Genomic DNA, 26,731 nt, shown 5'->3' on the forward strand with positions numbered 1-26,731 from the left:
AGAGCTGGATGCTGTCAGACGTATCGAGTGGCGTCAAATCCGACATCAAACCGTCAAGAAGGAGCTGTGTTTTCATATTGTGTGGTGCTTTAACAGCATAAAGATGCAGTTTTATTTAGTAAAATATCTTGGTCTGAATTGGCCGGAGCGCCGAGCGATACGGAAGAGCAGAGCATCGTCTGCGGTAATGAGGGGGAAACACAAATGTTCACTCAGACAAATGACTTTCATTACCGTAAACACCGGCGAGCAGACTGGCCGTCTCTTCCAGACGCCGGGTCGGCTGTGGAGGGGGAATCTGCATTGTGCCTTTATGGCAGCCGGATGATGGAGATAAAAACAGACTCGGTGTTTTTCGAGGTTTTGTTTTGTTTCAGCAGCAGATGGCAAAAGCAAACCTGTCCACCCGTAAAGTCCGTCCACATCCTCCTGATTGCTGACACCGTCACCAATTCTTCTTCTTCATCACCCTAAAATAAAACATAATCTTATTAAATGTGTTTTGTCACATCGCAGTGTGAAAATAGATGACAGATGATCAAAAAACCAACAATTTCCACTTCTATTATTGGTTTGTATTAATATTTAATTGATTCTCTAAAGGAACTGGCTACAAAGGCAAGTTGACCTTTATCCACTACCATTGACCCACATATCAAGCTGCACTGTGTCTAAATAGATCCTCTAAGTTTAGTAACTTTTTAATCATCCACGGTTGAATCGGAGTGTGTTCTCAGCCTGGAAGATCAGGTCGCCGTTCTCCAGCTGGTTTTCGTCCAGAAATGCTGCCTGTTGTGATGTTGGAACACTCAGTAACTCAGTAATCAGTGTGGAGGTGAATCTCAGTGACAGTGCATTTAACTGCTGGCCTTTACGTCTGGTTTCTCGTCTGCGGGTCCCTGAAACCCCCCTAACCCCCCCCCCCCCCCCCCCCCACCCCCCCACCCCCCCACCCCCAACCCGCCATGTCTGCTCTCACCTTCCTCCTTTTCTTACACATCAGACTCTAACAAGGCTGCTTTCTCCAAGACCTTCATTATCTCAGCCAGGGCTTAAATATGTGTGTGTGTGTGTGTGTGTGTGTGTGTGTGTGTGTGTGTTCTCGTATTTCTATCCTTGTTGGGGCCAAATGTCCCCACAAGGATAGCAAAACGTGGAACGACGTGCCTTGTGGGGACCTTTTTCCGGTCCTAAGTAGGAGAAACAGTGTTTTCTTGACCATGTTGTTGTTACTGAAAAAAGTAAAAGTGCAAAAACATTTCTTTAGGGTTAGGCTTTGTTGTGGTGTGGGTTAGGGTTAGGGTAAGGGTCAGGGTTAGGTGCTAGATATGAATGGGAGTCAATGGACGGTCCCCACAAGGATAGAAATACAAGACTGTGTGTGTGTGTGTGTGTGTGTGTGTGTGTGTGTGTGTGTGTGAGTCATCCCTCCGCTCTCGTCTGTTTCGCCGTCTGCTTGCCCGCCATTGTCGAGATCATACACTACATAATAAGTGTGAGATGCTCACCTGTGCGCCTGCTGTGCACGTTGTTGTTGTTGTTGTGTGTGTGTGTGTGTGTGTGTGTGTGTGGTGTGTGTGTGTGTGTGTGTGTGTGTTAGCGTGTGCACAGACCTTTGGGGAATCGCCTCTGCTCACAATGCAAGAGATGATTAACCCACACGCCCGCTGGCAAATTCCATCATGTTCCTACAAGGTATGAGGTATTTGGGCAGCGAATGTGCGCCTGCACACACAAACACACACACACACACACACACACACACACACGGAGGGATGGAAACACCCTCATCACGCTGCTGTAACCATGGAGAGGTGAGGAGAGAAGCAACAGGAGGTTTGGGGAGGACTGGAGCTGTCTAATGTGGAGCGCTCGCCGCAGGATCCGTCTTTTTTACGTCTCCAGTGAGACTCGGAGTTCGGTGGATGTCGCATCTTATTGTTAAAACCGTTTGTATTTCTTTTCAAACACGATCATCTGAGATCCATTCATCCATCACCTGTATGGCTTTATCCAAAACACGTCCAGCAGTGCGTCAGCAGTGACTCGGCTCTGAACGGCGTGACAGAACTCACTACATGGGTCACTTAATAGCGGCTCTGGGGCTTTTTGATCATGCAACATGATAGTCATCCATGCATGAAATGGTCCAATAATCTCAATATAATGAGAAGCTGCGGGAAACGGAGTTCAGATTATGGCTCTGCGGTCGCCCCACGAGTTTAAAACTGTGTCAATGTGGAGATTTGAATTAGGTTCATGAGCGAAGCCCCCTCAGTGCTTCACTGGGATTAATGTGACAGAAACTTAATGAGGAGGCAAACTGTCAGCGCTTCAGCACCAGGATTAGCAGCCCTGTGGTTTTCTCGCCGCAGATTTTAACCCTTTCCCGTCTCTGTTCTTGCAGGATCAAGCACGAGAACATCGTGGCGCTGGAGGACATCTACGAGAGTCCCGACCACCTCTACCTGATCATGCAGCTGTGAGTTCTGTCTGAAGGAAAACGACTGAATTAAAAGAGAATTGAGTTCAAAAATAGTAAAAATTTCAAAATCTATGAGTAAATTCCAATGCAGGTAAAGTGAAAGGATAGAATGAGATTAGAGGAGTTAGTTCAGAACAAAGACAGAAAAAGAGAAACTGTATAATAATAGAAATGTTTGATTTTTAACAGATCATTCACACTTTGATTTGCTAAGATTTAATTACTTATTCATCAAACAGCAGCGCAGGAGCCAGATATTCATGATGCCTCCTTCTAACACACACACACACACACACACACACACACACACACACGTGCGGGATGCCGGCTCGCCCGCCGGTGCCCCACTGACCTCCTCCTCAGGGTCAGAGCCGCTTCCGTAAGAGAGGAGCCGACGGTCCGGCGGGTTTGGCGCTCCTGCTGGAAACAGCCAGCGGAGTTCAGGTGGAAGTCGCGGCGGCGGATTACACAACAGGATCTGTGTTTAGGAGGCGGCGGGGCGGGATCGTTATCGGCCACGTCTCACAGCGGCGCTCTGTCCGGGGTCACGCTCCGGACCCCGTGGAGGAGGACCCCCCCCCATTTGATCGTATTCTGGCACAAAAAACACGTTTCTCTTACGCCAGCTTGTACTTTTAACTCCAGTTTATTTTTATTTCCCTTTTTGATCATGACGTTCGTCACATTTCAGCCGAATTCGTCCGACAGAACAATGAACAGGAAAGAAAGGAAAGCAGGCGGCTGACGTTTTACTGGAAGAAGACAAAGGCGGCTGGATGAAGACTCTTCAATGTGGCGTCTGAACGGGCCGGAAAACATGATTTATTTTAAAATATACCGATGAAATAAAAAGAACGGTTCCCATGAATATTGAAATGAATTAATTGTGGAAATTAGATGAGTTGTTTTTTTCCTTTTGGCCTTTGAAAAATCATGGAGAGGTTAGTTGGCCTTCTCCGAATATCAGTTAGGACAGCATCTGGTCTTTTCTCAGAGCTGCTCCTCCTCTTCCTCCTCTTCGTCCCTCTAAACCTCTCCCATGGCCAGACTCCAGTCCGAGGACTTAACTCCACCTCTAAGCCGTTTAACCTTTCGGCTGCGTTTCCTGTTGTTGTGAATGAAACCGTCAAAGCGACCGTCTGTTTCTGACGTCTTCTGCAGTTTGAGACGAAACTCATAATCCGCCGCTGGCTTTCCTCAGGAGCGATTAGTATCTTAATATCAAGAATATCTGCGGGTTCTGAGGATGTGAATCTGATTTTTGACTTTCCTTATTGAAATATCTGTGCTTTGAGATTTTTTTAATGGACGTACAGTAAATCCCACTCAGGAAGAAGGACTCCTGTTTATTTTCTGTGCAGTTGGGATCGATGCTTCCTGGCAAGCGTTTCGCCTGATTCGTGCTCATCACAGCCGCTCTCCCGTAATCCCCGCCGTGGGGAGACGCTCGGCATGTGCCGCCATGGAAATCAATACGGCCACGTGCACGGCGGGCTTCGATATTGTGAGGTAGACAAATTGAAGCGCACGAGGCTCGGGGGGAATCTGGATTTCAGCAACGTGGAAAAGCAGGATGGAATAAATGAAAAAATACAAAAACAAAGCACTTTTTTTCATATTTGATCTCCTCACATGTTCGTGAGTCTTCTGCCTCTACAAAAGGAGAAAGCGTGGAGTTTAGCTGACACAAACACAAATTCAAAGCAAGAAGAAATGCCCAAATAAGACGTAATTATCGAGCTCCTGCATAATCGCTCTCTGGCTGTGTTAATCAGGTTATGTTTGCACAGATTAGGAGTTTAATATAATTAGGGCAATTATAGTGTTTGCGTGACTGTTTGCGCCGTGTTGCCTTAATCTGATTCGAGGGTTTGTGCGAAGAAACAAGACCTGAGATGAGAGGCGGCGGGGCGGAGGTGCGAGTGCAGCGCCGGGGTTTTCCAGCTGATGACCGCAGCGGCTCGGCCGCGGTCCCCGACGCTCCTCTGTGATTAGCTCGACACGCTAATGGCCCTTCATCTCATGCACACACACACACACACACACACACAGGGAGGAGGGAGCGAGGCCCGCTGTCAGCTGTGATGTACGAGCCTCGATAAGGCCGCCTGGCTGCAAACGGATCAGCTGACGCCGGAGAAATGGATGGAGGGACAGCAAAAAGCAGGCAGGGAGGAATGTTGTGACGTTCAGTCTGAATTTTTTTCTTTTTTTTTCGGTCCTCTATCTGAGGTTTTAACCTGACAGATTGCAGTGCGAGTCCTGCCAACCGCCAAGGGCTTCTGCAGCGAGGGCCGGAGCCAGAAAACACCCGAGGTCAACGTAGGAGAACAGACAAAAAAAACAACAAAAAAAACCGCCATCTCCGGGCGGGCGTGGCGGAGGCCGTGACGCTCGCGGCCAATCACGTCCCCGGCTTCCTTAGCACGGGGCTACGCGGCGGCGGTTTGGGGATCCTGCGGGGAGTCGTCCTCAGAAGAAAGCTGTTAGCGAGCGGGACGTGGCCGGCTGCCAAGGACAGATGACGACATGCTTTCAGACCAATTTCACTTTTCCTGCAGTCAGAGGGGAGGGCTCCACACGCAGCTCATGCTCTTCCATTCAGCTCACGGTGCTGAAACCGGGCGCGATTCGCTCCAGACTGCATGACGTTTAGATCCGGCATCGTCTGACGTCTTGCAGATCTTCCACCGATCCAAAGTTATCGGTTCGATTCCCTGTGTGAGCATGGCCTTGTGCCTAAATGCCCTTGAGCAGGACTCTGAATGTGATGCTGATCCTGCAGTGACGGAGCAACAGGACATTAAAGAAAATCTGATCCTTCTTGAAGATAGATTCATATTAAATTGTAGGTATTGCTAAAGGAGCAGCGATTCCCGACCTCGTCTGTCACATCAACACATTTCCTGTTATTTGACTTTATGTCTGACGGAGATTTTAATCTGATCTGTTTGTCTTTAGTTGTGTGTATGTTTTTAATGGGATTTTTGTTATCTGTGCGTGTGTGTGTGTGTGTGTGTGTGTGTGTGTGTGTGTGTGTGTGTGTGTGTGCGTGAGCTCCTGTCTGATTGCCACAGCGTCCTTACGCAAATGCTTATGCAACCATGCAGCCTGGTGGCTGATCTCCCGTTCAGTGTGTGTGTGTGAGTGTGTGTGTGTGTGTGTGTGCGCGTCCCGTCATTCCCAGACACGACCGGCGAGTCGCTGGCCTCTTTGAAGACAGAACGGGGGGATTAGCAACTAATTCTGATCTCTTTTTTCCAGAAACTTCATTAGTTTAGTTCTACAGGCTGATAATCTGATCTGTCACCGTGACGATCTCACACACACACACACACACACACACACACACACACACACACACACACACACACAGGGCAGCCTGGTACACCGTTTCTTCAGCACTTTATCGATGCACACGCTAGTTAATAACCTCTTTTACTCAGTATTTCCTCTTCCTGTTCTCTCACGACTACGATCCTCATCATTTCCTGTCTGCAGGTTTGATTGTATGCTGGTGTTTTTCATTTCTTTATTGAGTAGAAAGGTTAAGAGTTCGGGTTAGTGTGCACCAAGCCGGGTGTTCTACCCCGGCTGCATGCCCTCTGTGGTGCCATCTGTTCCTCCAGCAGGGGGCGCCATGCGCCTGTCCATCAGGGGGGGGGATCTGAGCCACCTGTGCCAGCTGTGCAGTGTGTATCCCCGGACAAGTTAATTCATGTGGCACAGAGTCATTAAACACAAAGCGGCGTACTGAAGGAATCCGCCGGAGGGCAAATTTGCAGATTAACTTTACTGAACCGGGTTCGATCGGAGGTTTTCTCCTCCTCAATTACTGCCGTCATCATGTTCGCTCACTGAGCTGCACTGTGTCATAGATGATGTCGCTCTCTCACACACACACACTCACACACACTCACACACACTCTTGCTGTGTCCCGTCCCGTGGCAGCGTGTCCGGCGGCGAGCTGTTCGACCGCATCGTGGAGAAGGGTTTCTACACGGAGAAGGACGCCAGCACGCTGATCCGGCAGGTCCTGGACGCCGTCAACTACCTGCACAGGATGGGCATCGTGCACCGAGACCTGAAGGTAGCACACACACACACACACACACACACACACACACACACACACACACACACACACGTGTCCTTCCTATAAATCAGCCAGCTTGAAGATTTACTGCAGCGCAGAGGGCAGGGGTTTGACCCCTGCAGTGCATTGTGGGTCAGCGTGGCGTGTGCCGACTGTTAGAAGAGACGGGATTGGCCGGGGGGAGCGACATGAAGGAGGGATGAAGGTTAAACATGGATGAAAAGATGAATCTGTATCCCCCCCCCCCCCCTCTCTCTCTCTCTCTCTCTCTCTCTCTCTCTCTCTCTCTCTCTCTCTCTCTCTCTCTCTCCCCGCAGCCTGAGAATTTGCTGTATTTCAATCCTCAAGACGAGTCAAAGATCATGATCAGCGACTTCGGCCTCTCCAAGATGGAGGGCAGCGGCGACGTCATGTCCACGGCGTGCGGCACGCCGGGATACGTGGGTACGTCCCTCGCCTCCGGCGGAGTCGCTCCTCTTCCTCTCTCAACCTGAAAGTCTCCATGTTGAACTCTCCGTTCACACGTTTGCCACCGATGTAGAAGATTGTAAATATGTGTGATATTTATATTTTATGTGAATTTTTGCATCCAGTCACTATGTGTGTGTGAAGATTCCTGTTTGTGTGTGCTCATATGGGAGACAGATGGAGCGTAGTTTTGGAATTTTCTGCCATTTTTTTGGTGCGTAAAACCTTAATAAACACACACAGAGGCACTTTCAGGCTCTCCACTGTTCCCCTCCTCCAGAATCTTCCACAGCTTGACCTCCGACCTCCACCTTTCTCGTGCGGAAGTTCGCCGCGCTTCGGGGCATTTCCACTTCAAACAGTTTCTAAATATATCTGCAGCTTGCAGGACTGGAGGAGGAACGGAGCGATGATCGCTGGAACGGCACAATTAAGATTTAAGATTTTGGACTCCTTTACGTAGCTCAAAGCGTTGCATCTTTCATCCTGAGTTTAATGAATTAAGAATAAAACAGTTTCTTCACACCGTGTTCGTCCCAAACTGGCGAGCTCCAGACACAGTGACCACACTGTGCAAAAATCTCCCAAGTCTAACAAAACAAGGCTTTCTGGGTGACTCATGGTTAACTAATAAACTCTCCTAATCCTTCTGATTCAGCAGCAGTTTTCAGAGTTTATATTTGGAATGAGATATGAGGTATTTTGTGTGTTCTTTGTGGTTTGCACGGCCTGTGTATATATACGTGTGTGTGTCGGAAAAGCCTTGTGAGGCGATGTTTCTGCTGAGTTCACTGTCCTCAGGTTTGCTCTATCTGGGGCTTTGTAGTAATGAGCGGCAGAGGAAGGTCAGTCCAGGCCGGTCTTCCTCGCAATCGCCAGCGGCGGCGAGAAACGAGAGCGAGGCCGGGCCGGAGCGTGACCCTGCGCTGAAACGGGAGAGAAACTGCGGACTGTTTACGTGCAGGGTGAAAGTCCAAACCTCCTGCGGAAAATTTCCCACCATTTTAACCGTGCGGACATGTGACTTTAATTTACATGAACGTAAAGAGTCTGCATATTTTCTGTGTTCGGGCTCATTAAGCAGCTGCGTTTCCACGTAAAACGCCGCGCGGCGCCTTTTACTGGGCCTCGAGCTGAATAGAAAGTCAAAATGAGTAATTTTCTCTCTGCGTCTCTGCCTTTCAGCTCCGGAGGTCCTGGCCCAGAAGCCGTACAGCAAGGCGGTGGACTGCTGGTCCATCGGCGTGATCGCCTACATCCTGTGAGTCGCAGCTCGTCTCCTCGGTGTTACTTCACACCGCCGAGCGGGTTGATCTCAGCCCGTTTCAGCCGGCGCCACGTTTCACACTTTGCCAGATTCCTCACGGTTAACGGCATACGCCGCACTCACGCCGTATGTCGCATGAAATCTGCAAAGTCGGCTGTTTCCTGCATCTGTCCATTCGCCGTCAGCGCCTGTCTTCCTGTAAAAGGCACGAATGACGGACAGACGCAATCACAGGTTCTGCAGCTCAAACCGCTGCCAGACGCGAACGCCGCTTCGAAATCCAGACGCAACTCCGGCACACAGTGACTCACACGTATCCTGGCTTATGCACACACACACAAAAAAACCGCCGTCTGGTATGCGGCGGATCGCGATCGGGGACCGCAGAACGCCGCTCACAAGCGCCTCGCATTGTTTCCACGAGGTTAATTATCCGCGGTGGATCACGGAGTGTCCACAGCAACACTTGGTGCGAGCGCACGTGTGTTTGTTCGTTTTAGTAATTCTGTGTGTGTGTGTGCGTGTGTGTGAGATGGCGATAATGTGGTTTGTGTGCCGTCGGCGGAGCCAGATGGAGCTCAACCCGATGGCCTTGTATGGACACAGAGCTGCGAGCTGCATCTTATTTTTTTCCATTTTTTTTTTTCTCCTTTTGTTGCGTCTCCCCTCCCCCTTATGTCGACATAAGAGTTTATGTGTGTTTGCTCATTTAAGAGTGTTTAAGCAAAGGGAAACGGACGAAAAAATATGTTTCTGAGGGCGGAAAGCAGGGCTCCATGCAGGCACTCCGCTCAATAAAGTGGGAATGCTGTCATTCCAAGGCGGGAAGACGAACCGTCTCCCCAAGTCCGTCTAGTGGAATCAAATTCAAGTGCTCTCAATGTGGATTTTAAAGCTCTCCGCGGGATTAACTCTGCAAATCTGCAGTCATACTGCGGCGTAATCCACGGGAAAAGTGCAGAGTAAACAAAAGCAAACCAAGTCGGTGGAGACAAACCGAGCAGAAAGCAGCTGAATGAATGAGAAGAAAACTGATCGGTAACAACAACTGATCACTACGATCAAGTATCTTATATAACAGCAGTAGAAAGTACCGTTTTAGTTGCTGTATGCAGATTTATTTCTTGACTTTGACTCAAAGGTACGTGTTTTTGTGTCCCCGTTTATGAGAGCGTGTCGGCTCCGTCCACAGCTTATTTCCTCAACCGGGAGGTCAGACAGCGGGCCAGGGGTCAGGGGTCTTCCGCGGGTTAATAAAGCGCGGAGGTGGCAAACCATTAAAGCGAACTTAGCCTAGTTTGGTACCTGTCAAAGAGATTAGTGGGTTTGTGTGCTACGAGTGTGTCTGTGTGTCTTCGGATGTCAATTAACATTTTGTTTCTCAATTATAGTGAGTAAAATGAGGTGTTTCTGCAGCTGGCGGCTCACTGGAGAATGGGGTCACTGTGTGTGTGTGTGTGTGTGTGTGTGTGTGTGTGTGTGTGTGCATGTATGTGTGTGTGTGTAAGAAAAGAAGGGAGCGAGAGAGAAATTGCAGCTCCCTGCTGGCAATTAGCACAATTAGTGTTGAGATTCAGACCTTGTTAGCTTTTAGCTTCCACTCAGGTGGAAAGATCACATCAGGTAATCAACCATGATAATCACCCGCGTGTGTGTGTGTGTGTGTGTGTGTGTGTGTGTGTGTGTGTGTGTGTGATGGTCAGCTGAGTCTTTAAGCAAATGCGAAACCAGGAAAACAAAGCGGAAAGCCGTCCTTTCCTCGCGCCAGGCTCGGCCCTCCTTCCTCCCTTCCCGGCGCGTTCTCCCTTTATTCCTCTCTTCCGGTGTGTATCGATGGGGAACGGCATTTTAATGAGTTTTTATGAAAGTCTCCCGGTGCATCCGCGGCTTCGGTAATGAGGTGCAGATGATGTTTTTTCGGCTGCCGCGTTCAGCCGACTCATTACGGGGAATCAGACTGGGACTCCGGCTCGTTTGTGTTCGCCATCACCGCGAAGCAGTAATCTCACTTTAACCTGATCACAACCTCACACTCTGTCGCAAGGAAATCGCCACACTACGCATGTGTAAACTTAACCACACGCTGAAATGATGCTAAACATACAGCAACTCGTGGCTTTTATAGTGAAAGTGAGTTGAAGTAGTGATGTCGTGCCTGCAGGCTCTGCGGTTATCCGCCGTTTTACGACGAGAACGACTCCAAGCTGTTCGAGCAGATCCTGAAAGCCGACTACGAGTTCGACGCCCCCTACTGGGACGACATATCAGACTCAGGTGAGCCTCCGTCCGTCCGTCTGGAAACCCGAACTTCAGCCCAGGGTTTGAGTTTTAGTCGTGATAAAACAGCGTTAGATCAGAGCCAGACAGCAGCTATGTACATTTGGCAGCTTTTGGGTATTTGAGGTGCTATAACCTCCAGAAAACTCCAAAATATCTCCTGACCAGGACTGTTTTTGAGCATTTATTCATGCTCGCCCGCGGATTCCCTCCCTTAACTCATCGAACGCCATAAACGCCTTGTCAGGTTTGATTCATCGTCCGCTTTAGGAGACGAATGCCAGAGATCATGAGTGTTTCTCGGGTCTCGGTCTGAGTGGATGAGCCTGAGAACAGTTTAAACGCCGCCGTTTTACGACGGTACAGTGAGTGCGTGCGTTGGCACGTCGTCTCACTGACGTTTAATGGCAGTTTGATGTTCTTTTTTTTTTTTTTTTTTCCCCTCCCTCAGCCAAGGATTTCATCAGCAGCCTGATGGAGAAGGATCCAGCCAAGCGTTTCACCTGCGAACAGGCACTCAGACATCCCTGGTGAGACACGCACACACACACACACACACACACACACACACACACACACACACACACACACACATACATGCAAACACTGAATCAAAGGCAGGCATTACAAAAAGGCATGAAATCAATACCGATATTGATGTACAGTCAGATGTGTTAACAGAGAATTTGTGCATGTCTCTATGTGTGTGTGTGTGTGTGTGTGTGTGTGTGTGTGTGTGTGTGTGTGTGTGTAGGATCGCTGGGGATACGGCTCTCTGCAAGAACATCCATGAGTCAGTCAGCCGGCAGATCAGGAAGAACTTTGCCAAGAGCAAATGGAGGGTAAATTCTGTTTGCTGCGGTTTATTCTCAGCAGGTTTGCGTCGGCAGACCGCCGCTCTCCGAATCGTTCGGAGGAGTTACCCCTCATCATCCTCCGCTTTCTCCCCGCAGCCCCCGGGAGAAAAATGGAGGAATCACTCGACCTGAAACAATGCCATTTTTTCCCCCCACAGCTTCATATCCACTATCAAGAGAAAAATCTCATTTTAGATCTTTTTGAAATTACATAAATCCCTGATGTGAACAGCCCCCCTGCCTGTGAGACGGCGCTCTGAAAGCACAGAGGCCTCATTCAAAACCAACACATCAAACTAAAAGCCTCGGTTGTGGGAGCAGACAGACGTTTTTTAATAATTCTCCGCTTTAGACGTTTCAATAGTCTTTTATATCGCTAAAAATGTTCCCTTTTGAACAAGACAGAAAAAGAAATGTTATTTTCTCGTCTCTTCCCGCAGCAAGCGTTCAACGCCACCGCCGTGGTCCGACACATGAGGCGGCTGCAGCTGGGCAGCAGCATGGGGAGCAGCATGGACGCCTCCAACTCGCCAAACCGGCCGGGTCAGACGCCGAAGGCGGCCCAGGGCCAGGCGAGCCAGGCCAGGCCGAGCCAGGCCGGCCAGAGCCAGGCCGGCCAGAGCCAGTCGGCTCAGAGCCAAAACGGCGGCCAGGCGGCCCAGAGCTCCAACGCCAGCGCCAGCAAAAACTCTTCCATAGACAACAACATCGCAGCTCCACGCAAGGAATGTGAGTACAGAGCAAAGTTGCTAGAATAAGACAATCCGATGACTGTACAGTTTTTTAAACTGAAACTTAAAGAGATTCTATGCTGGGATCGTTGGATTTTGGTATCCGTTTCCATGACAACAGTGCTCGGAGCCCCTTTTCTCAAACAAAGAGTTTGTCTGACTGAGCGGCCGGTTGTCTCTCCCAGGTGTCACGGCGCCCGTCACGCCCTGCAGCCTGGCGTCCGCGGCCTCCTCCCCCGCCGCGGGGGCGGAGCTGGCCCGGCCGCACCCCTCGGCGGTCCCCGCCCCGGTGCTGACCGAGACCAAGTGACGCCAGGTCCCGCGGGGGACCAGCTGGGAGGCCACGGCGCTGTGAGGCGGAGCGACGGAGCGAGTCGGAGCCCGACGGAGGAGAGGACGACGATCGCCCTTCCTCTTCCGCCCTCCCCTCCCTCTCTGAGACGCGACCCCACCCCCTCTCCTCCCCCCCAGCCAGTACCCCGCCCTGCTCGCGGGAGAGAGCAGAGAACTTTACCTCCACCCCCCGCCGGCTCAAGCCGCCATTGCCATACTGTCCGCGCTCCACAAACCGGGACGACGCAGCGGAGACGGCGCGTCCACGGACTCCCGGCGGACCCGGTGCTGCCGTATTGTTCGCTGACCTTCAGCATCAACTTCCCTCTTGAATCTGGTCTTTCCTGCACCATCGAACTTTTTTTCTTTTTTTTTTGTTCCAATTTAGGTTTTTGACTGTTGGCAACTGGATTATTTAATTTCTTATTGTCACTGTTGCTGTTAAAGGTGGTTTGTGTAGCTTCTAAGGTGCATTAGTGTCGCTGTGATATTGCAGAGCTTTTATTTTGACAACTAGTGTTTTCTGCTTTTCTCACGTCCTCCTTATGTCTGGGAATCATTACCAAACAATCTGCATATTGAAGCAAAAGCAGAGAAACGTGTAAAGGTGTGCGACTCAGTCGCCCAAAGGGGAAGATGAATAACTAATGCATCGGATCTATGCATATGGACTAGTTGACTAAAGGCTAAACATGGGCTTTACTAGCAGGACAGAGACAACAGCTTTGAAACGTTTTTTTATATTTAGAAAAATACATAAAAATTAACCTTAATTTCGCTATTTAAAACTTTTTGTATGAGCAGCCTTAGCCGTAACCCTTTACGATTGGTTATCTTCGACACTGACGTTACTGACGCTGCAATCTCACGTGACGGCGATGGATCCGCTACACACAGCACCTTTAAGACCAGTTATTTTCTTGTGTTTGTCTGTTTGTGCTTTAAGAAGTGCTTTAAAAAAGTACCATATGACTGTTGAGATGTGAAAACAGAGCAAAGCGCTTTATCTATTTTGCACAGAGAGGGTCCGATATGTTGTTAGACACAGACTAGCTGCCATCCACGTGTGTTTATCAGACGGTGAGCAGAGATTGTAAACCTTTCTATGAAAACGGAGTGGATGTGGTTGTCTGAGAGATTCTGGTTTCTTTATTGTTTTTTCTTACTTTTTAAGACTTTTATAAAGAATCACCCTTTAAGGGACTCGCATACAGGTTACTACGAAACAAACTGAGGAACGACAGAGATTTTAGCGGGAATCTGCCTCCAGAATGTCCGACAGGTTCGACTCCCGAAAACTCTGCAGTGCAGTGCAGTTCAAAGGCCGCGTCAGGATCCAGATCTGAGAAACGGCGAGTCGAACGAGCCGAACGCGCCGTCCCCGCCGACCCCCTCCACCTCTAACGAAGCCATGGTCTCACTTTACGTCGAGCTGCACCCAGTCCAGAAGTGCTCAGGGAAAACTGCAGCCGCGCTGTGCGCTGGAGAACACCGCTGTCCTCTTGCTTTTATTATTATTTATCCTCCTCCCGGTCAAGGCATTTCATCCTTATCGCAGTCAGGATTTACACCCGATGTTTTAGAGGTTTTGCCACAGAAAGAGTTCAGCTACAATAAGTGTGGGCACTTCTTGCTAATGCTAATGCTAATGCTAATGCTAACACCACCACAGAGGCTTTTCATGTCACAGCCTTCACACCTTCATAGTTCTTCTCAATTTACTCCCTAAAACAAATCCTCAATCTTTGAAACGCCCACTTCCTCAAATCCAACTTTGTTTTTTTTTTTTTTTTGTTTTTTTTTTGTGAGTTTGGCCAACTTTCAGAAATCCAAGACGAGCTGATGTTTTCGGTTTTGCAGGTCGGATTCAGCCAGTGCAGTGGGCCGAACCGTTCCTGGGGGCCGCCAGGCAACTTCATCCCAGACTTTTTTCTCTGTTTTCACGCGATGAGTGGAGGGCTGAAGTATTGATTGCCGAGAGCAAGCTTTCAGATCTCACATGTTGAAGTTAACTTGGGGAGATTTGCACAAATCACTGAGGGTGATCCTGCTTCAACATTTTGAAAACCTATAAATTAGAACATGCACAGCAGTAAGAAGTCTTTTTTTCTTGTCTTTATATTTGCTTAAAAATGCAGTGAACCTCTTGATTTGTTGCATTTAAAATGAACACTCTTTATCTCCTCAACTCATCAACCAGAATTCTGAAAATGGAATTTATCCCCTTTAATTGTCAGTGCTTTTTCTTTTCCTCTCATGTTTTGCCACCAGCCTCTTTCTTTTTTAATTGCTAAGGAATTTTTGGCCTGGGAACGGCCTTTCAGCTCAGAGAGCAGGAGGAAAACTCCACCGGCTGCTCGCTCACACATATCAGATCGATGCAATTCAACCAATCCCTTTATCGTGAACCGTAGCCAAAGACGAGCGACACAATTTGGTTTCCTGCTTGAATTAGAACTAGTTAGTTGTGAAGATGTTCGGGAAGGAAAAGCAAAAAGAAGGACTGATTCCTGCAGATTCTTCTGAACAGAAAGAGATTGACCTTTGATTCTTTCCAAATCTGCTGCCATTGACTGATCTAACGACCAACACAGAGAAACATCTACAGACTATTCAGCATATTGAGTCTACGGGGCAGTGTCAAGCGGCTGTGAGTTTCCTCCCTCCTTGACGGATGTGTTTTGTTCAAGAAGTAAGACGTTGTTGTGATTGTTGGCAGATTCACCCTCTTAAGCCATTTCTGTCCCACGTTTATTACTGAGAGGACGAGTGTTATTTTTCTTTCTTTCTTTCAAATCCCATTTCAACTCTGAAACCAGCGATGCGTTTGTCGTCCGTCTCTCAGAGCATCGCCTCCACCTGCATCCTTCTGTCTGCTTGATGATGTGAGCTTTTATTTTGCTGCTCGCATTTCTCTGTTATGTTGAATAAAGAACATTGAATGTGTTCAGATCAAGTAGGAATGTGCAGCAGTGATGCTCATTCATGCTTTTCCAAGAAAACGTTGAACAGATTGGATTTTTGCAAAAAAAGAAATCAGTGTAATCGATGACAGATCAATGAATGAAGAGACAGATGGATCAATGTGCATCACTGGTTTTGTTTGGGATGAAAAGACTCAGTTCATATATGTATAACCAGATTTGAACCAAACTGAAGTCTCTACATGAGCAAACCTTCATTTTGTGTCAGACGTTTCCCAGAAGGAACCGCCTGACCTCTGAACTCAGTCCATGTCTCCTTGCGTTTAAGACTTTGAACCATTTAAGGGCTTTTTTCCAACAATCACCTTATTCAGATCTTATTATTACTCACTGTATTTGTGTGTGTGTGAGTGTGTGTGTGTGTGTGTGCGTGTGTGTGTGTGTGTGTGTGTGTGTGTGTGTGTGTGTGTGCGTGCCCACTGATTGCTATGCATTTTTATTTCCAAGTGCGTTGATGCTTTTTATTGAAAGCGTAATCAGGAAACACAGAGGAGAAACAATTAGTTTGAAAAAAAAAAAAAAAAAAGAAAAGAAAATCTCCATCTTTTACAAATTCATCATCATGGTTAATGTTTATTGAGACTGCCAGGGTCTTCTTTAGATTTTGTTATGGAAGCCAACACTAAGGATTCATCAAACGCGATGTCGTCCATTTGGGTTCAGGGTCGCGCTCCTCTGCGGTTTTGCTGTCCGCCGTCTCCGTCCGTCCGGAGACGGAGAAACACTCACGTGATCCGAATGAGTCTAAAGACGCGACTGTAAATAGAGCTGTGAATACGAATGATCATTTTCAAGACGATATTTACGAATGTTGTTGCTGTTCAGGCATGTGTGAGTGTGTGTGTGTGTGTGTGTGTGTGTGAGCGCGTGTGTGTCAGGGGAAGTTGATTGTATTCTCTATGGAATGTTTAATGTATTAAAAAGAAGAAGAAGCTGAAGTCCCCTTTACCCCCCGACCGCTGTGAGCTTTCAGACACTGTCCGGCAGCGAGTGGCGGCCGCCTGACGAGCTGCGCGGCTGGACGCCATCAGTGTTCCTCCCCCCAAACGGAAATCGAACGCATCGTTTACCGAACTCAGGCTTACGTTTTTGTTTTGTTTTTTTGCCATTCTAAACGAAGAAATCCAAAGCTGTGACCGACTCACAAACACACTGTTCCGGACGTGGGAAACGGGGGGCGGCCTACACTCCGATCTCATCCCACCTCTCCACCCTCTCTGATTTTCTTTCTTTCTTTTCTTTTTACGAAGCGGAAGTGCACCGGCACGAAGGATAAAAAAAAAAAAACAAAAAAAAACACAAGCATGATGGCTTCAAGGATTCAACTCCACCATGAGTGTTTGCAGACTCTTATATGCCCTTGTATGATGTTCGTATCTCTGTATTATGTAAAGACGAACACAGGGTGGGACGCCCGAGCCCAGCAGCGGCTGAGTTTACAACGGAGAAGGCCTCAGTCCTGCAGACAGCCTTTAGCTGAATGAATGAGGTAGACATATTAAGATAACCTGTTATCTAGAATGAATTATTGTTATATTGTTAATTATTGTGACAATTTGGCACTTTTCAACTTGCAAAATTACATGTATGACAGTATGACTTGCAGGTAGCAACTTCATTAAAAATAATTGGCATTGATTCATGCATTGCTAAAGTACAGCCTAAATTTAGAAATAATCATTTTTCCTGTTTGCGTTACAAAATCAGTATAGCTTCCTAAAAAAAAAAAAAACGAAAAATAGATTTGCTGAAAATTTAATACAATTTTATCGCTAAATTGCAGGTTTCCTGATCCAGAGGTTTTGGATAAGTATTAAGTCAGCGTATATAAAACACCTCCAGTGTTTCTGCTGGTATGTTTTATCTCAACGGGACCCATGCAAATGTCGTCAGAGGCTTTAATGAGTTAATTTGCTTGTCAAAATCTGTTTTTTAACCAACTTGTCAATTACTTTATGATGGTTTTACCTTAAAACTAAAAATGGAAGATGATCTTCCTCAAGTGTTTTCCATATCTGAGCAAAGAAAACATCAGTATTAATACTGTCTCTTCCCTGATTATCAGAAAGATTCTCTTAAATCTGTCCACTTCGCCACCTCTGACCTCTAACTCGTCCGTCCCTGCTGCTGTCGGACTGAAGCGTGTTTCTGCCGGGCGCCGGCGTCCGTCCCCCCCGTGTCCGTCCTCGTCCAGAGCCCGCTGTGTCAGCCGGCTGTATTTACTCTCTGCATGTGGCCACGAGCAAAAACTCCCGCCCTGTGCACCGTCGTCACGTCAGCGACTCCCCTCATGTCTCCGAGCGGGCCGGCGCCCGCCCGCCGCTCTCATCGTGGTGTGACAGTGATGATGATGATGATGATGATGATGATGAGTTTCTGTTAATGGGGCTTGTATATCAGATGCCTTCGACAATCATGTGCACATATCAGAGTTAACATGACGACACAGGCCGGAGCGACTGATTGTGTTTTGTTTGTCTTTTCTCCTGGAATAAATCCTGAACGATGGTATCGCGGCCCGGCTCTGGTTTGTTGTGCGTTTGTGGGTCGACAACATGTGAAACAGACACCAGACGCCCTTTACCCCTTCGACCCACATTTTAAAAAGCGCTGCGCCGCAGATGTTTAACAGGCAGAAGACAGATGTGGCCAACGTCTGAGGCGCATGCTGCCTTTACTAGCACGAGCTGGAAAACATTATAAAGCCTGAGCTGTTAGGAACACACTGGCTGCAGATGTTTCTTCCTTGTAAAAAAAGCGACTGCATGTTCAAGTAAAACAGATTCTCCTTGGGTCGGTCTCTGATCAGTCAACAAAGAGTTCACTGGAAGTTCAACGGATCACTGCAAAGTTAAAATGGAGAAAAAATGCGTGATTCTCCTCGCCGAGCGCCTTCAGCCTCCAGGTCAGAGTTCGCCCCTCGCCGATCAGCCGTAGTCATATCGCCGCTTTGTTAGCCGAGTTTGGCCGGTCCCAGCTCCCCGCCGTTCAAGCGATCACACTCCCTCTGCTTTGCTCTGCGTCTCAGTTGGAGATTTTCCTCCCAACTTGTCTTTTTATGGAGGCCAAACAGAGGCACGAACGCTCTCAAACTCCTTCCAAGACTCCTTGATTTCGGTCCTTCTAATGTTTATTGTTCCCACATACAAATTCCTGTGAACATAATAATGCAGACATACAAACGCACACATCAAAGCTGTATAAAAAAGGAAAAATCTAAGCACAGGCCTTTGACTGTCAAGCCCAATTACTCGTTCCACCTACACACGACAGGGACGTTGTTGACGATGGCTGTCAGGACGCTGCAGCCTGAAACCCCGTCCTCAGAGTCACTGATCTCCGCGCTTTTTAACCTGATTTCTTCTCATCTTTAATTCATTCCTTCACCCCTCTCCTCCCCTCGTCTCTGAAACCAATCCTCTCCTTCAGCCGTCGCTCCGCCGCTGCAGGATTTCCTCTCCTCTCTCTCTCTCTCCCTCTCCCTCTCTTTCTGTCCTGCAGAGGAAAATTGGACTTTTCTTCGCCGATTCCACGAAGCTAATTACAGCCACGTCACCTGAAGCAGAGCGATAAGGCGGGGTGTCGGAGCGGGTGGAGGTGGGATCGTGCAGACATCACCCGGATGGTTTGGACAGGCAGTTCTGGCGGCGCACAGCAGGGGGTGAGGATGTTTTTCTTCACCTCTCCTGAGACGTGGCTTCAAAGCGAGGCCGAAAACCATCCTGCAACAACAGAACCTTTTCACAGGATAACAGTTCAAGAAATGTTCGCATTTACGTTTTAGAAATGATGTAGTTTTCATGTTGCACCATTAGTGGGTGCCGTTGGTTGTTTTGCAATGAAATCGCACACATTTGGCTTTAAACATCAACAGTGAGAATGCATGGACCTCCTCAAGGGAGCAGTAACAGCTGTACAGCAGATACGTTTAAACATGTGGCAAAAAAATTTACTTCCTTCCCGACTTTCAATCTGTTGGGTCTCTCCTGGTGACGACTGGTTTTTCTTGTGGACTCTGACAGGAGCAATAACTCTGCACTGCAGGGGGCCGCCATGTTGAACATTTATTATAGTCATGCGAATACTGTAAACTTGAAAATGGACCGTCTCGATTGGCGATGATCATATTTTCCTGCTGCCTGAAGACTCACACAGAGCCGATTTTCTGCCTTTACGTCCTCTTAGCGGTTGTGATTGTCATTGCTGTGGTATTTCCGGATTTCCCGAAGCTTTGCGCACTCATCTAAATTAGCTTTGCACATGTCAAGGACACTCATGTTCTGCTCTGCAGGCTGTTGAGACACTTCAAGAAAAAAATGTTGGGACCCACTGCCCTAGAAGTCAGCATGTGTGGAAATCCCAGGCCCTTCATTCGTGAGTTTCAGAGTTAAAAAGCTCATTTTGAACTTCAGCCGCCCGTCTGGAACGTGTTTACACCCCTCAGTGTTTCGGTTTGTTAACATGTTGGCTGTTCAATAAAATGACGTCTATAAAAGAAACTGAAATCCCGATGTTAGCCCGTCCACTGTTCTCTCTGAACGTTCAACATTTTGCAGTGATACCCCAGTACCTCGGCCACTCTGGTTGGATTGCTTCATCAAATCAAGCCTTATTTTATCAGAACTCCAAGTTTCAAAATGTTTTCTTGTAACTCATACATCAGTCTGTCTTTAACATTTTATCCAGTTTACTGTAATACACTCTCTTTCTAACTACCAAAAGAAACTGGAAAAACATGCAATCTCGCCATCTAGAGATCACCAAGCCTGTGATCCAACAAGCCTTATTTCGCCCTGCAGCCCAATACTCTTTGATAGTCTCGATCTTAACACACTTCTACACCTTTAAACGCTCCTCTGATGTTCATCAACAAACCAATCAGAGAGGTATCGGGCAGGTTGATCATGTTTGTTCCTCAGGATGATTTTTATGATCATTTACTAGACGCTCAGAGACTCGTGATGCCTCCCAACGTGAATAAAATGTAAGAATATCAGAATTTTCCATGCGGCTGCCCATCGTTTTAAGACGAGCCGGTGGCTTCACCTCTGCTCCCGTCGCCCGTCCAGGCTGCGTCTCATCACGTCCCGCATTGGTGATTTGTTCTTCTCAAAATTCGGCGAGGTCTCATGATGGGATGGCCGCCCGCCGCCCTCCGGAGGCCTTCAGGCCCAATCAGAGGAATATTTCAGGGACGCCCTGCTGGTCAGAACACTGCTGCCCACATAAACACATTCCTGTCACTTGATGGACCAGACACACACACACACACACACACACACTCTCAAATACACACAGCTCTACCTCAACCTCATTTTATGCTCCCTGTGTGACGCTGTTTGTATACGAGCGTGTGTTTGTTTGATTTGTTGGAACTCCACTGACCCAGATGTACAGCGGTACTTAAATCACTGTCTCTCTGTCACACACACACACACACACACACACACACACACACACTGGTGTTTATTAAAATTACATTTTATATGCAGGAAAAGCATCCGTACAAAAATATTCACATACAAGCTGATGTTCCAGACTTTTAAAATGCGAGAAGAACACGTTCTCTTTGAGTAAATCTTCGTTTTCCCCACAGATCAGCCTCACCTTTACGATATCATAGCAGAAACCGATTGAAAAGAACTAGAGCAGTTTATTTACAGGGAAACTAGATGATTACTTTGAAAGCGCGTTTCCTCGTCTGTGACCTGTTAGTGCCTTGCTCAGAGGCCGCCCAGCAGCCCCTCCCTCCAGCTCCTCTCAGTCCCGGCGGGTTTCAGGCCTAAAGCTTCGCCCTCTGGCGGATCGCCGCGCCGGCGTAGCGCTCCTGCGGCGAATCCTCCTGCGTGATGGCGTTGAGGTGGTGCCCCGCCCGTCTCTCCACGGCCTCCAGCCTCTCCTGCAGCTCCCGCGCCTCCTGCTCGGCCTTGCGCGCGGCCTTGCGGGCGTTCCGCAGCGAGCGCTTCACCTTGCGGACGCGCTCCTTCAGCTGCTGGTTCCTCCTCTCCACCGTGGCCATGCGCTCCTGCAGCTTCCTGCCGCGCTCCTCCTCCTCGAACAGGGCGGCCTGCACCGAGGAGCACAGCAGCTGAGGAGAGAGAGGGGAGGAGGCCGGTCAGAAACGTGGAGTCCTGTTCGGGCCCTTCATCCCTGCGCTGCCATCTGACGGAGCGCCTTTCATGAGGCGCAAAATGAATCATTTGCTCTGAGAGGTCTACTGTTTCCCACTTCCTCAGATTGTCTCTCAGGAAGGCTGCGGACCTCCCGTTTGAACCCAGACTCGCCAAAACATTACAGTGAAGCCAAACACTCTCCCCTGGTGACCTCTTTTGGGGTCTGCACCTCAGATTGGGAAGCTCTGCTACAGTCAAACTCACATTACGTAACACGGGGGTCCTGTTCTACAGTTGGAATCCCTCTTCCTGCTCTCAGCGGGAAGCTTTCAACACCAGCAAACTCCCAGCACCTGTCCAAACATCCGGGTGTTACCTGCCTGCTGCTCAGCATCATCTGTGTAAACAGTGTTTAGAGGACTCGTAAAGACACACACGCGTGTGCTAAAGATGATTTTGCACGACATTGACGAGACTTTGAGTTTCAGATTGAGACTGAGACATGATGATCACTTCTGGACAAAGCATTTCGCTTCATCCTCAGTCGGACTGTTAAACCACCGAGATACGGAGAGAGAGAATCAGGAGCTGTCACGTGACTGGGACAGAGCTGAACACGCTGGGTTTTATAGAGAAGCGGTCCCTTTAACAGAGTTCAAGGCGAATGCAAGACGAAGCTCGCATGTTTGATCTCCCGCTGACGTCTTGGTGCCCGATACCAAAAGAGCGGCTTCAGAACCCTCTGAGCCCGGATGCCTCGGTGTGTCAGAGCTGCTTCAGACCGAGGCCTTCACAGTTTCTGCAAAATTTAGTCAGTGATTTGAAACCCTGAGTGGATGCAGCAGTGACTTCCTGCTGACAATGGGCCAAGAAACACTGAGGATTAATGGATCTCAGAGCATGTCCAATGAACAAAATGAGTCTATAATCTCAAATAGACTCTACAAACCCATCTCTGTGACTCCTGTCTGCTTATTTATCACCACAAACTCCAGATTTCTCATCCGAACTTTACAGTCTTCCAAGCTATTCTGACTCTCAAACACAAAACTCAAGACCTTTTGGAAGCTTTAGAGATTCACCGTTGACGTCAAACAGACAAACCAGGGATCGCTCCTCTCCTTCCACGGGTTTCACTGGTTTTTGTGCGCACAGGGAGGAGGGGGGGTTTCAAAAACAGCCAGCGAGGAGACAGAGATGAAGAGATAGAAAGAACAAAGGGGAGGCAGAGAGAGGAAGGAATAGAGAGGAGACCAGGAAAATGGGAGCCACGGGGAGGCTCTGCTTCTGCAACTTTTCTGATTTATTTCCCCAAGATACACACTCACACACACTCACACAGAGCCCGACATTGTATTCATCCAGAGTTTCGCCGCGCCGTCTTCCTTTTATCCCTCCGAGCGTCCTCATAAAATGTTAATGAGAGTCAGAGAACTTGTTCAAGGTGTTTACGTGACAGTGAGAGCTGGAGTTTTCCCTCGCCGTGGGTATAATCAAATCAGTACTCTTCACATAAACACTGAAATGATGAAGAAGCATGAGGGGGAATTCGTCTCTTATCTCTCTGTGACCTGACAAACGAAGCCTGAAGTTGAGAAAATCTGGGGGAAAAAGAGACTTTAGTTACCTTTTAGTACAACATAAATCTACATTAAGACCACTAACAGGCGGTTCTGAGCTCAGTGCCACTGATAAGCTGAGGCTTTGAACTAACACTAATTGGAGGTTTGAGCAGGAAGGCTTCCTCTGTCAATTTGTATCTGTATCATGTGGTTCCCTCGAAGCCGAAAGCAGAAAGAAACCGGCAATTTCTGAAAGTGTTCATGTAGAAACTGCTGCTGAGGGAAGTCTTCACGCATCAAAGCAGAGAAATAATGACGGAATCAGGCAAACAAACACCAAAAACAGGAAAATTGGAGCATAAAGAAAAAGAGAGGGGTTCCCTTTGCTTCACATTCCTGCTGGAATCACCACTGTAAAACATCTGTTTTGCGCTTCCTTGTGTAAAGTCGCAGCCTCTGCATGTAAGTGCCCGTCCTCCACTGAGTGACCTTTGACCCCAGAGCTGGGAGGCCACGCCCGGCAGGTCAGACCTCGACAGGAAAAGAAGACGACGACATGACAGCGGCGCGCCTCACACACCTTCACTGATTTACGAGTCAATAATGGAACTCGCATCACTTTGAGAAAAGCTTGAAGGCAACGACGTTCAGGCTGGAAAATGCAGCGAATACTCATATTAGACCAAATTTGCACGTTTCAACAGATGTGAAGACAGTTTTGATTAAGCTGGCTGCATCAGTAGAAATGACCCAAACACGTGCCTGGTCTGATTTAACAGCTGATAATGAGAAAATCTTTCTGTGCGACATGAAATCCGTCCAGCATCCAATCAGCCGTGTCCTCTCCAGATGCCGGTGAGGACGCGAGCGGCTCCAGCCGCCGGGTTGTGACACGTCTGGAGTGCGAGTCTGATAACGAGCCGCGGCAGACCCCCGTTCGGCACGGCGGTCCCCGGCCAGCAGGATGTGCTGCCTCACGCTGACACGGATCAAAGCGGCAGACTGACACGTTTTCAAAACCAGCTGTCACGTCAGAGCCGCGGATCTCCGCCGTTTGATCTCTGACCCCGGGGGGTAGCCGATATCCTGCCTGAAGAGCCAGACCGAACGACCTCGCCGATCACTTTGATCTCTGGCTGGCTGGAACAGGATCACATGGTACCAATCACATGCTGGGGATGCACTGAAGGTGCAATCAATTCTCTGTGTGAGTTTGTGTGTGTGTGTGTGTGTGTGTGTGGCTCTGCCCCATGCCGGAGGGCAGTTAGACCATGTTTCTACTGATCCTCACCACATTCCTCTCAGTCGACCTGACTGAAGCCGGGGACGTTTCTAATTTATTCCTCTCAGAGGGTAATGGAGTTTGTTTTTTGTTTTGTTTTCAGAAGAGCAGCGAGCATCACTATGGCAACCAGCTTTCCAACCGTGTTTGTCCTCGGGGTTACAACTCCGTCTTCGGGCTTTGACATTCAAACAGCTCCTCATGCCCGCTCCAGCAGACCGAATGCTCGAGCCTTACCCTGCTGTCCTCCTGGGTGTCCCACTCCGGGCTGAAGGTGTGGAACGGCTGGCTCCCCTGGGTGCAGTTGGAGAACTGGAAGAGGCTGGAGAACGTGCGCCTGTTCTCCCCCGTGTCGGGGAAGATGGCATCTTGGAAGTTGACACCGTGAGGAAGGATGTTGTAGTTGTCATCCATCCTGCAGGAGGAGGAGATGAAAGGGGGAGCTGAGGTTTGCTGCAGGTTGCAGTTTGGAGTCAGAGGAGAGTTTTGCAAGTTGCAGCTTGTGTTCTGTCAGAAAAGCATCAGGTTTAATTAGCTGATGATCTGCAAATGAACTGAACTGCAGCTGTTGGATTGAAAGGAGATACACAGTAACAGGTATGAGCCTCTGAGGCTGTGGAAACAGTGCGTGTTTATGCGCTGCAAATCTTGACTTGTTTGTTGTCAGGCATGAAAAATGGGAGAAACTTCCATCCTCGCGCCTCACCTGAGGAAGAAGAAGTAGGAGTAGTTCTCCATCACGGTGTGGGACTGGCAGGACAGGTACCCCAGGCCGGTCAGGTTGAGTCTGGATCCAGTGGGCACCTCCAGCATGCTGCCCCAGGCCTGATCGCACAGCAGCTCCACCTCGGCGGAGTACAGCAGCCCTTCCTCCGCGCCCTCGTACCCGTACCCGAACCCGAAGGGCAGAGAGTTATACAGGCTCCCCTGCGCCCCGACGCCCATCGGGTCCCGGTGGATCGCCAGTACCCGGGCGTACACGATGATCTCCGCCAGCTCCGCCCGGCAGCCCTCGCTCAGCGGCCGCCAGTCGGAGGGCAGCTGGCAGCCGTGCGTAAAAGTGTCCAAGTGCGCAAAAACGCTCCACAGCGCGAGCAGCAAAGCCGTGGGAAACATTCCGAAGACCCGCTGATCCTTTTATGGGGTCTCTGAGTCAGAGCTGTGCCAGTTAGACTAAGCTTTTCAAATAATGAAACTCATATAAAGCGATCTCCACATGAAAACACGCTGCATTCCCAAAACCTGATTTGATGCAACGCTTACCTGATGAGTTCAAAAATATGCAAAGACTTCAACTTTTCAGACAGCTACTATTCCTTTACCCAATGCAAAGTCAGTTTTTCTTCCCAAAGTACAAAAGAGGTTTAAATCCGATGAAGACCACTGTGAAGGAAGTCCTGAGGCTCCAACCTGTTTCATTCCTCCTTTGGTTTTCTGAGAGAAGCCGCAGGAGCGCGTCGGTGCTGCATTCAAGGACTGATGTGCAGCTCAGATATTTTAGGCTTCCACGTGGGCTGGTCTTTGAAGTGACCTGAAACGGTACTTGCTGTGAGGCAAGAAGCTGATCCGCCTCCTCTTCATCCTCCTCCTCCACCTCCTCATATGAAACACATTCACCCCATCATTAAAAACTTCATAACATGACTATGACTTGGATAAAACAATATGGATTTAATTCCAATAACATTAGAAACGTTTTCTCTTCACAAAAATCGGGTAAAATTGAGAATGTAAAGCACAGTGATGTGTCTGTATTGTCAAACATTCAGCCCGTATCATGAAAGCATTCAAGACGCTGACAAGTAAAAATCAGAGGACTTGGAGAGTGGGTCATGAGAGCAACAGAAGGTTCTTTGAGGAGGGTTTGTCTTCCACTGAGATCAAATAGAGGCGTTTCCCGGGTGTAGTTCTGTAAATAGTGTTTTTGAAGGGTTGCAGGAGTGCCTGAGTGTAGGTAGGCTTTGGTCTTAAGTCATTCAAAATCCAGCCTGATCTTCAAGGGGCCATTGAGTGCAGTGGACAGGCCTCTCCTGTGGCCTCTCACCGATCTTTGAAGATGTTCTTTGCGTTCCTGCGTGGATCTGAAGCACAAGTTGGAAGTATGTGGCGGTGAGTGGCAGAGGCCATTGATAAGGTTCTGTGGGGTTTTCAATAGCGACTGAGCCCCTGAAGTTTGTGGGGTAGCTGTAAATCCCCCAGTGTTTAACTAGGATTGGAAAGGATTATGGAGATACGCCTCAGCCTCACAGAAATCAGACCCGGCTGAGGTTTAGTC

The 26,731-nt window shown here is 48.6% G+C and overlaps 2 protein-coding genes across 2 annotated transcripts in view; one reads left to right on the forward strand and one right to left on the reverse strand.

The window, feature by feature from the left end:
• The window catches only part of camk1da (calcium/calmodulin-dependent protein kinase 1Da), a 29,242-nt gene extending 15,738 nt beyond the window's left edge, over positions 1-13,504 (forward strand). The window contains exons 3-11 of the mRNA XM_030113323.1: positions 2,408-2,482; positions 6,438-6,576; positions 6,900-7,026; positions 8,236-8,311; positions 10,479-10,591; positions 11,046-11,124; positions 11,349-11,436; positions 11,892-12,180; positions 12,368-13,504. Coding sequence (XP_029969183.1) covers positions 2,408-2,482; positions 6,438-6,576; positions 6,900-7,026; positions 8,236-8,311; positions 10,479-10,591; positions 11,046-11,124; positions 11,349-11,436; positions 11,892-12,180; positions 12,368-12,492 — 1,111 coding nt within the window. The 3' untranslated portion in view covers positions 12,493-13,504. The remainder of the gene's footprint in view (positions 1-2,407; positions 2,483-6,437; positions 6,577-6,899; positions 7,027-8,235; positions 8,312-10,478; positions 10,592-11,045; positions 11,125-11,348; positions 11,437-11,891; positions 12,181-12,367) is intronic.
• Positions 13,505-21,029: 7,525 nt separating this feature from the next.
• Positions 21,030-25,867, reverse strand: ccdc3a (coiled-coil domain containing 3a). Its single transcript, XM_030113338.1, has 3 exons — positions 25,163-25,867; positions 24,694-24,871; positions 21,030-21,587 (listed from the first exon to the last, which is right to left on the reverse strand). The coding sequence occupies exons 1-3, from the start codon at positions 25,570-25,572 to the stop codon at positions 21,282-21,284; spliced, it is 894 nt and encodes a 297-aa protein (XP_029969198.1). The 5' UTR covers positions 25,573-25,867; the 3' UTR covers positions 21,030-21,281.
• Positions 25,868-26,731: the final 864 nt, after the last annotated feature.

This window comes from Salarias fasciatus, chromosome 17 (genome assembly GCF_902148845.1).
Source record: "Salarias fasciatus chromosome 17, fSalaFa1.1, whole genome shotgun sequence".
Taxonomy (NCBI): Eukaryota; Metazoa; Chordata; class Actinopteri; order Blenniiformes; family Blenniidae; genus Salarias; species Salarias fasciatus.

What these genes read in the sequence shown, in the direction of transcription:
- ccdc3a (XM_030113338.1), bottom strand. Translation starts at nt 25,572, where the DNA reads ATGTTTCCCACGGCTTTGCTGCTCGCGCTGTGGAGCGTTTTTGCGCAC. An exon ending in TCCTACTTCTTCTTCCTCAG is followed by an intron (nt 24,872 to 25,162) that starts GTGAGGCGCGAG and finishes CTCCTCCTGCAG; the next exon opens with GATGGATGACAACTACAACA. An exon ending in ACACCCAGGAGGACAGCAGG is followed by an intron (nt 21,588 to 24,693) that starts GTAAGGCTCGAG and finishes CTCTCTCCTCAG; the next exon opens with CTGCTGTGCTCCTCGGTGCA.